Source organism: Sorex fumeus, unplaced genomic scaffold (genome assembly GCF_029834395.1).
Source record: "Sorex fumeus unplaced genomic scaffold, SorFum_2.1 ptg000019l, whole genome shotgun sequence".
NCBI classification, from domain to species: Eukaryota; Metazoa; Chordata; class Mammalia; order Eulipotyphla; family Soricidae; genus Sorex; species Sorex fumeus.
Genome location: NW_026606076.1, coordinates 12,991,275 through 13,001,215, shown reverse-complemented (window position 1 = coordinate 13,001,215; position 9,941 = coordinate 12,991,275). Strand labels below are relative to the sequence as shown.

General features: G+C 59.1%; 1 protein-coding gene across 1 annotated transcript; it reads right to left on the bottom strand.

Moving 5' to 3' along the window:
* Positions 1 to 248: 248 nt before the first annotated feature.
* On the bottom strand, positions 249 to 9,634 carry TLE6 (TLE family member 6, subcortical maternal complex member). Its single transcript, XM_056113289.1, has 10 exons — positions 9,623 to 9,634; positions 8,572 to 8,613; positions 4,641 to 4,703; positions 3,558 to 3,658; positions 2,285 to 2,537; positions 1,758 to 2,020; positions 1,460 to 1,580; positions 809 to 959; positions 502 to 578; positions 249 to 353 (listed from the first exon to the last, which is right to left on the bottom strand). Exons 1-10 carry the CDS (start codon positions 9,632 to 9,634, stop codon positions 249 to 251), a joined length of 1,188 nt encoding a protein of 395 aa, XP_055969264.1.
* Between the last annotated feature and the right edge of the window lie 307 nt (positions 9,635 to 9,941).

The window sequence follows — 9,941 nt, the reverse complement described above, 5'->3', positions numbered from 1 at the left end:
TGCACACCGCACCTGAAGGGGGGTGACCCCCCCTCCCTGCTCCTGACAAGCGCCTCAGGAGTGGCCCCCTGGTGAGGAAGTGTACAAGCACTGTGTGCATGCGCAAGAAAGGCCCGAGATAAGGAGGAGAGGCCACAGCCCACCCTGGGGCATCTTCCCCATGGTGAGGAGAGGGCAGTGGCACAGAACCAGCCCAGCCCTGCCTTTTTCCAATGCTTTTATTGTGCAGACCCCAGTCTGCTGAGCCATCAGTACTGAATCTGGTATAAGGTGCAGTGGTTTCTGGAGCCCGTGATAAGGAGCCGGTCGTTCTGAGCCACATCACAACACACGATGCTGGAGGACCTGGCCACCTGCATAGCGAGGGTGCGGGGTGAGAGCCGGGGACCGCCCGTGGCCCCTTCTTCTTGCCTCTGCCCAGCAGTTCAAGCCTGGGTGCTCCCTGCTCCCCAATATCCCTGCCCTCCCCTATAGGCCTCCTCCACTGGCGCCCCGAGGTACCTGGAGCCCCGGCGTCCCTGCGGGCATGTGGTAGATACTGAGCAGGTTGTCCATCCCCACACTCACCCACCACTGGCCTGTTGGGGGCGGGGAGGGAGAGCAGTTATGGGAGAAAGGTGGAGGCTGTGGGTCAGGCCCCCAGGGACCCTGGAAAACAAGTGCCCCTTCCCTCAGGCCCCTGCAGAGAGTTTGTGGTTCCTGCTGGCCAAGGACTTTGGAGGGGCAGTTTGGAAATCTGAAAGGGTAGGGCCTGGTGAGAGGCTGGGGACCCCAGGGAACCCCACCTGCCTGGTTCCCAACTGCTCACCCTTCGGGGAGAAGGTGAGGTCCAGGATGGTGTCTTCCTTGCACCCCACCATCTGCCTCAAGCCCCCCGATGTGGGCTGCAGCCACTGCTGGCCGCTGCTGAGACCCACCAGCACAAAGTCCTCCTGGGGGTGGGGTGACAGGGCCGTTATCTGTGGACACAGGGGCGAGGGTACTAGTCAGGCCCAGGAACGTAGGTGCCCCTCAAGTTGGCGAGGACCTGCCCACCCACTGCCCATCCCTCCATCTCCAGCCTCAGCCCTGGGGGCCAGAGATAGGACAGTGGGGGAAGGTGTTTGCCTTGCAGACGGTGTACCTGGGTTCGATACCAGCATTCCTTACGGTCCCCCATGCACTGCCAGGACTGATTCCTGAGTGCAGAGCCAGGAGTAACCCCTGGGCACCAAAACCCAGACATTGGCTCTGGGGGAAATTTCCAGACATGTGTGGAAGTACCCAGAGATTACCCAGTGATCATCTGCTTGGTGTGTAGTGGTTTCAGAGATTCTTTGCTTCTTTGAAGCATCTCTGGGAATTGAAGCCACCCTCATCACAAGCAATCAGGTCCCCCCCCCGCCCCCCACACACCCACTTCCCACCACTTGCTATTCTGGTCTGTGCTGAGAGGCTCCAGAATTCACTACTGGCGTACCTGAGAATCAAACTGGTATTTCTGGGGTTCGGTGAGGTTCTGCAGGTCCCAGCACTGCAAGGATCCCTCCTGACTTCCTGCCCAGACCTGCTGATCCATCACCACTATCTTGGTGGCTGGGCTGGGGTTCGCCAGGTTACTGAGCAAGGAGAGACAGGGAACAAAGATACAGCTCGAGCACCTAAGCTTTGGGGCCCCCGGGACATCCCACCACAACTCCCAGTGGACAGAGGAGATCTGAGACCAGGCCTGAGGCTGGGGGATCTGGCTCAGACGCAGAGGAGCCGCGCGCAGGTACTCAGGGCTGTACCTGACCACCTGCCCACTCCGTAGGTCCCAGATCCTGATGATGCCGTTACTTAGGCTGCCCAAAGCCAGGTTGTTCTCGAGGCTGGAGGCCAGGGCCTGACAGGCGAAGCCTGAGGAGGGCAACTTGCTCTTCATGTGCAGGGTGGGCGCCTTCAGGTCCCACACACTCACGCCCGCCACGCTGTTGCCAGCCATCAGCAAGGTAGTGCTATCAGATGTCAGGTGACAGGTGTGCACCATGGAGCCCTGGGTCTGAAACAGGCATCCCAGGGTGAGCCAGCCCCGCCCCCAGAGAAGCCCCACCCAGCCAGCCCCACCCCCAGGGACACAGTCCCGCCTCCCAGGTCAACCCTGGCCAGTCAGACGGCCCTGCCAAGGCAGCCAGCCCCACCCCTGAGAAGCCCGCCCACTTACCCCCACCCCAGGGACAAAGCCCCACCCCCAGGGCCAGCCTAGCCACTCAGACAGCCTTGCCCCGAGAAGCCCCGCCCCCAGCGCCAGCCCCACCCCACTCACCTGTATATGCAGATGAGTTTCTGGCACCGGGTTCTCCACAGTCTGACTGGCTAGGCTCCACACCTTGACTCCATCGCTGCCACAGGTGAATGCATGGCGTGTGAAGCTGCTGAGTGCGGTGGCCAGCACGGGCGTCCCGTGTTTCAGCTTCCAAATCTTCTCCAACTTCTGGGGCACACGGACCTTTGTGGATTGTGAGGACAGACTATGCGTCCTTCCCCACTCTTCATCGTTGTCTTCTGAGTCCCAGGATCTGTGGGTGGGGAGGCCCTGGCGTCACTGGCCTGCTCGTAAGCCCCTGTGCCCGGAGTCAGGCACTTATTAAACCCCATGTAAAAAAATCTTGGGGCTGGTGCGATAGCACAGCGGGTAGGGCATTTGCCTTGCATGTGGCCGACCCGGGTTCGATTCCCAGCATCCCATTAGGGTCCTCTGAGCACCGCCAGGGTAATTCCTGTGTGCAGAGCCAGGAGTAACCCCTGTGCATCGCAGATTGTGACCCCAAAAAAGCAAAAAAAAAAATCTTATTTAACTTCTGGGTTCTCTCAGATGCCCTCTAAACACTATAGTACACTTTCCCCATGGTCCTACTCAGACCTTTCCAATATCATCCCCTCCCATAATCACTTTTCTTCTGTCTAGGAAACTGATGTCAATGCATAGGGCAGTAGGCCTTGCATATACCAGGTTTCAATTCCCAGGATCCTAGATGGTCCCTCAGGCCCACCAGGAGTGATCCCTGGCACCAAGCCAGGCGTAAACCCTGAGCACTATCAGGTATGGCCTGAAAAAAACACAAAACCAACACCCCCAAATAACCGGGCCCTATGCCAGCAAACGCCTATTCATCCTTCAAAACCTTAACCATCATGTCCCGCCTCACTCCCATCTGTCCCCTTCCCCTAGCTGAGGGTTGGGACAGCTTGCACCCAGCTCTGACACACCGAACCTCCATCCTCCTTCCCCAAAACCCTGGAGCCCAGAGCTGGTTTTGTGGGGCAGGGGTGGTTGGCACAAACAATTCAAGTCTTCTGCTCAGCCTCTTGGTGATCGGCGGGAAAAATGGCCATTCCCCTCCCACTCGGCTCTACCTGCCCAGAACTGCGGACCAGAGCGGAGGAGAAGCAGGCACTCACATGGATTTCGGAAGTTGTTGGAATATGCTCCCGGGCTCCTGTGGGTGGAGATGGTGGCAGCAGGGCCCATCCGCTCCATCCGGCCCAGCCCTCCCTCCCTCCCCAGCTCTATGGGGCATGGCCCGACTGCACCTCACCGTGACCCGGGGAAGGGTGTCCCCACCCAAACCTCCTTGGATGCGGTGTCCCCTAAGCAGGTCCTCTTGGTGGGGCTGGGTGTGATGGGTGCTTGGCGGGACTGGGCAGAGACAGGATAAGCGGCAGGGCTGCCGCACACCTGCACCCCTCCAAGCCGGGCCTCCTGCCCAGCTGCCCCTGACCATGAGATTACCAGAGTAGCGGCCGCTGCATGGCTTCTCTCCTGAGCAGGAAAGTCCAGGGGCTTGGTCTTCGTGCCCTTGAGAGACTGGAGAGAAGCAGGTCAGTAGAGCAGAGCACCTGTCCTAGGCAGACCTCAGCACCGGAGGGAAAAGCCCCCGAGGGGAGGCCCGGGCAGGGGCCCTGCGGGCTGGCACCAGCTCTCAGGAGGCGATGCTAGCTGTGGGAGGTGCTGGGGTAATCCTGGGGCGGGGCCTAACAGAGGGCGGGGCTGACGATGCAAGGGCGGGGCCAGGGAGTCCTGGGGGCGGGCCGGCTCAAGGAGCTGGCCTATGGGGTAGGGCCTGTTAAAGGAGGCGGGGCCTAATAAGGGATGAGGCCAACCCACGGTCCGAGGATGTGTCCCTGATCCACTGATCAGCCTTCCTGGGACCAAGTATTGGGGTCACTTACCGTGCCTGGTGCCTGTTCTGCTACCGAGGAAGCTAAGGGTGAGAAGGAGCAGGGTACGGTTCAGACATCCTTCCAGTGGACACCCCCTGTACCCCCACCCCACCACTTTCCCTTTATTCTCAGGGACACTCACGACCTTCTGCTGGCAAATCCCTGTTAGGAATTTCAGTAAACTGCGACCGCGGTTGCTTCACGTCCGGCTTGGCATCTGGCTGCTGGGGGCCCATAGCCCCTCCACCCTCTCTGGATGGCTGCCCGGAAAAGGGGTACATTCTTGTGGTCAGTTCGTGGTTGTAATCTTGAGGCTGAGGTTGATGGGAGGCCAGACCCTGAGCTCCCCGGGCTGTGAAGCTTGGGGAAACAATTGCCCCCCACCACACACACCTGTTGGTCTGTTCCCCAGGGAGAGTGGCTTTGCTAGTGCCAACTTCTTGCAACCCAGAACCTACCTGTCCAGTCTGGATGGTGATATATTGGCTGTGGGCATTCAAAATTTGCAGGAACCCTTGTGCCTAAATGTAAGGGATGGGATGGTCCGCATTAAGAGGTCAAAGCAGGGCTGGAGTGATAGCACAGCGGTAGGGTGTTTGCCTTGCACGCAGCCGACGCGGGCGACCCGGGTTCGATTCCTCGGCCCCTCTTGGAGAGCCGGCAAGCTACCGAGAGTATCTCTCCTGCATGGCAAAGCCTGGCAAGCTACACATTATGTATTTGATATGCCAAACACAGTAACAAGTCTCACAATGGAGACGTTACTGGGCCTGCTCGAGCAAATCGATGAACCCAAAAAGCAAAAAAAAAAAAATAGAGGTCACAGCAGGGAGGGCGCTTGCCTGGCAGGGACCCAACCTGGGTTCAATCCCCACTGGGTCCCCTCTCCCCCCCCAGCACCACCAGGAGTGATTCCTGAGTGCAGAACCAGGAGTCAGCCCTGAGCACTGCCAGGTGTGGCCCCAAAAATAAAACAAAGAGTGGGGGCCAGCAGGGAGGGTGCTTGCCCAGGTTCAATCCACAGCAACCAATTAGGTCTCCTGAACCCCACCAGCAATGATCCCTAAGCACAGAGCACAAAGTAACAAAGTAAAATGCAATCCTGGACCAGGGAGATGATGGACAGGGCAAAAAGCCCAGGCCGATGGCTCCCTGAACACTGGCTGCCAAGCCCTGAGCACTGCTGGGGTGACCTCACAAACCAACGAAGAAAGATGTGTTCACGTGACTCCCCCAGTTCAAACCTTAGGGTTTTTTTTTTTTTGCATCAGGTTAGTTCTGGCTCTACACTCAGGAATGACTCCTGGCGGTGCTCAGAGGACCATATGGGATGCTGGGAATCGAACCCCAGTCATGTGCAAGGCAAACACCCTACCCACTGTGCTATCACTCGAACCTTAGAGTTCTTGGGCTTAATGGGAATAGGGTTAGGTCTCTTAAGTGCCCCTTTCCTCCTGGCCATGCCCACTGTCTCCCAGCTGCGCCCATTCTGAGGCCCAAAGGGCTGTTAGCTAGAACTGGAACAGGAAATGAGAGCCCCACCCCCTGGGGCCAGGATTCACCCCTTCTGGCCTCCAGGAGCACAGTGCAGGTCTCCAGCCTGTATGGGTATCGTTTTGTACCCCAGAAGCATTGGGGGGTCCCCCAAGTTCTCCAGTCCTGGACACATGGTCCTGGTTCAGGGAGAAGAACTGCTAGTGAGATCAGTTCCGTGGGACCAAGGTCCAGAGGACCCAGTTTCACCAGTCAGAGAGGGGTGATGAGTGGAGGGCCAGTGGCCAGGATGAGAGCGTTCCCCTCCCCCTCTCAAGTCCTCAGCTTGCCCCAGGCTGCTGCCTCCCAGGGGCCCTGAATGATGGATTCCCCAGCGGGGCCTCCAGGCAGCCTGCCCCACCCCCCCAGCCTTCCCCCAATTCACCGGGGCTCGTTAATGTGCAATTTACTGGCACTTTAATGCACTCAGCAGGAAAAGCTCGGTTGCTCCTGCCTGCCCAGGGCCTCCCGGGGGAACTGCATCCAGAAGGCAGACACACACACACACATGCAGACACGCAGAGGTGGGGTATGGGGCAGGGGGGCCAGGCTGTGGAGGTTTGAAATGCAGTCAACCTGAGGCTGAACGGAGAGAGAAACGGGAGGCGCACGTGGGGTGGGGTGTTCTGTGCCTTGGGAGGAGGTAGAGGATGCAACGTAGCTCCTGAGCGTGCAACCCCCCGGAGGTTGAGGGAACACAACAGCAGCTCATCTTGGGCCTGACCCCCACCACGTCCAGGAAGTACCCAGGTCCCTCCACAAACTCACCGCCAATCTGACCACGGCTCATTTGCCCAGATCCACCCGGCAAGCCCCACTCCAGCCCCTCTGCTTGCCCTCCCCGCGGCTGCCAGCAGAGAGCGCCAGCGAGGAGCCGGGCCGGGCCCCGCACTCCGATGCTCACCACCCGCCCGGCCGAGACCACCCGTGTACCTGTGCCCACCAGGCAGGCCCCGCACCAGCCACCCAGGCTGTTCCTAGATCCTCCCAAGCGCCAGCCCCCTTCCTGCCCCAGGGCCTTTGCAGGGCCCTGATCTCCTTCAGGGGGAGCTGGTTTATGGCGCCAGAGTGATAGCACAGCAGGGAGGGCATTTGCCTTGCTCATGACTCACCCTGACAATCCCGAGGGTCCCCCCCACCACCTCCAGGGGTCAGCCCTGAGCATCACCGGGCGTGGCCACCCAAAACAGGCTGGAGGGAGAGTAGAGAAAAGGGGGCACTTGCCTTGCACGCGGTTGACCCAAGTTTGATCCCTGGTGGCCCATATGGTCCCCCTGAGCGCCACCGGGGTGATTCCTGAGCACATGCGTGCACGCGCACGCACACACACACAGATATAGATACACACACAGACAGACACACAGACACACGGACACCCCCAGCCCCCACCCCCACCGCCTGCTGCTTCTGCCTTCACCCCGCCCGCTGGCGGCCCTTCTGTGCTCTCCGCTGTTTCCCTGGCGCCTACAACAGCACTTGGCAAGCAGATGGATAAGTATCTGTTGAATGAAGAATCGTGTTCCTGGGGCTCCCCGCCTTGCCCCCCTCCCACCCCCCCGCGGGCCCCACGCCGGATCTGACTCTCTGTTCCCAAGCGGCCCTCCCGGGGCCCTGCGAAGGCACAGACTCGGGGCTGGCTCCCTGCCAGTCACATCTGGCACCAGCAGAAAGTTCTGCCAGCTTCCAGGAGGAAAGGGCCAAGTGGTGGGAGGCAGGCGGCCTGGGCCAGGGGCCCTGGGCCAACAGGCAGGAGCCCAGGTTCCTGGTGATGGGGGCCCCCCCACCCCAGAGCCCACCTGGGCCTTGAGGGCATCCAATCCACCAGCCTACTGAGTCTGGGCTCCTCCTCTCACTCTTTCCTGGGGGGGGTCACACCCAGTGGGGGGCAGGGCTCACACCCAGAAGTATTGGGGTGTCCGGGGGCCTCACATGGTGACCCCCAACTCTCTCTCCAGCCCCTACCACCTACTTTTCTTTTTGGGTCACACCCGGCGATGCTCAAGGGTTACTCCTGGCTCTGCACTCAGGAATTACTCCTAGCAGTGCTCAGGGGTCCACATAGGATGCTGGGAACCCAGGTCGGCCACGTGCAAGGCAAACGACCTACCTGCTGTGCTATCTCTCCAGCCCCCCCACCACCTAGTTTTTCAAAAACACACTTTTTTGTTCCAGTGTTTTTGTTTTTCTGGCCACACCCAGTGTAGCTGTGGTGGAGTCAGGGGTTACTCCTGGCTCTGCACTCAGGGATCACTCCAGGCGGGGCTCAGGGGACTCTATGGGGTGCTGGGGATTGAACCCAAGACGGCTTTGTGCAAGGCCGGCACCCTCCCTGCTGTTAAAACCTGTTTTCTTTGGGGCTAGAAAGTGTACAGGGGGCCGTGGCCTTGCATATAGGTCACTCGGATATCTCCAGCATCCCGTAGGATCCCCCAAGCACCACCCGGAGTGATTCCTGAGCATAGAGCCAGGAGTAACCTCTAAGCATCAGTGGGTGTGCTCCCTCTCCCCCCCCAAATAAAAACCCCAAGAACAAAACATAAAATAACTTTAAATAAATAAAATTGGCTTTGGAGCGAATTAGAGAGTGCAGTGGGAGAGAGAACAGCGGGGAGGGCACTTGCATTACAAGCAGTGACCCAGGTCCAAACCCCCAGTTCCTCCTAATGTCCCCCAAACCCCACCAGGAGTGATCCCTGATTGCCGAGCCAGAAGTAAAATCGAGGACCACGGAGTGTGCTCACCCCCTACAAAAAAAACAAAACAAAACAAAACAAAAACAAGCCTTTGCAGGGACTCTGGAACAGGTCAGGACGAAGAAGCTGGGGAGAGGGTGGGATAACCCAATTGCTCACTCACCTCCAAAATGTAGCTGTCCACCTCCCGTACAAGCTTCTTGAGCTGAGAAAGAAGGGGGTGAGGGGGGAAGCCAGAAATCACCCAGGGGGGAAGAGTTCTGGGTGAGTTCTGAACGGAATGCTGTGTGACCCTGGGCAGGTCACTCTGCTTCTCTGGTCCCTACTCTCATCACACACAGGTGCTGCCTGGTTAAGGAGACCCTGGGCTTCATTCTCAAGGTGAAGTTCAAGGACTTTCCCTGTGGCCTCCCTGCCCGCCCCTCCAGCAACCCCACAGGCCTTCGTCCTCCCTCGCCCCGCCCCACCAGCCTGGGTCTTAACCAGGGTCTTGCATGAGCTGTGCTCACTGTTAACCCACCCTTTCGTGCTCTGAGAGCTATAGGGGGGTTTGCAGCAGCCCTGTCTGAGCAGATTCCTCCCAGCTGGTGCCAACTCTCCTTCCCAAGGGCTCGTCTCCACCATCACACCTTTACCTGCTTATATTTCCTCAGTTGGCTTTCTCCACTTTTTTTTGGAGGGGGGCATGGGGGCAGAGTGGGGCCACACCTGACGATGCTCAGGGATGACTCCTGGTGGTGCTTGAGGGACCATAGGGGGCGCCGGGGATTGAACCCAGGTTGGCAAGTGCCCTCCCCGCTGCCCTATTTCTCCAGCTGCCTCTTATTTCTCTCCCAGCCAGAGCTGCACCGCCAATGAGCTAGCCATGAGCCCAGTGTGGCGACTGAAATTAAACTGTGAATGCAGTGCCACGGGTCCAGCAGGCACCAGACTGGATACGGCGGTTACAGAGCACTAGCACTGGTCAGAATGTTCTAGAAGACTGCAGCTCACCACCCCCACCACCACGACGGCATGCATCCTCGCAGGCAGGGCATCCGGGCATGAGCTCTAACCAGGAAACACGGGCCTAGGGCCAGACAAGCCCCTCCTGGGCATCTGAATGAAGAAACACTCCCCAGAAGATGGTGGGAACCAGAGCACAAAGCCTAAGAAGAAAGGGTGGCCCTCAACTTGGCTGTTAAGGCCTAACAGGAGGCTGGGGAGCGACTCACCATGCTCTCCATCTCCTGGATCACTAGGATCAATCTGAGAAGGAAGTAAAAGTTGTTGGAGGGAGGCAGGAGTGGAGCGGAGAGGGTGAAGAGTAATTTACGGAATACTGGCAAGTGGGAGCCCCGCCCTCGGAGACCACGCCCCCGAAGCCCCGCCCTTCCGTAGCCCCGCCCCCGCGAGGGGTCCCAGCGGCATCTGTCAGCCAGCCAGGCCAATAATGGTTCAATGCATGGCAGTGCTCTACTGCTCAGGCCCTGGGGTGCTGGGGCTTACCCCAGCCACACCTGGTGGTACCGGGGAAGGGCGGGGGCAACTTTC

Coding starts and splice junctions, on each gene's coding strand:
- TLE6 (XM_056113289.1), bottom strand. Junction 1,581..1,757: donor GTGGTCAGGTACAGCCCTGA/GTACCTGCGCGC, acceptor GGCGAACCCCAG/CCCAGCCACCAAGATAGTGG. Junction 354..501: donor CAGGGACGCCGGGGCTCCAG/GTACCTCGGGGC, acceptor CTCGCTATGCAG/GTGGCCAGGTCCTCCAGCAT.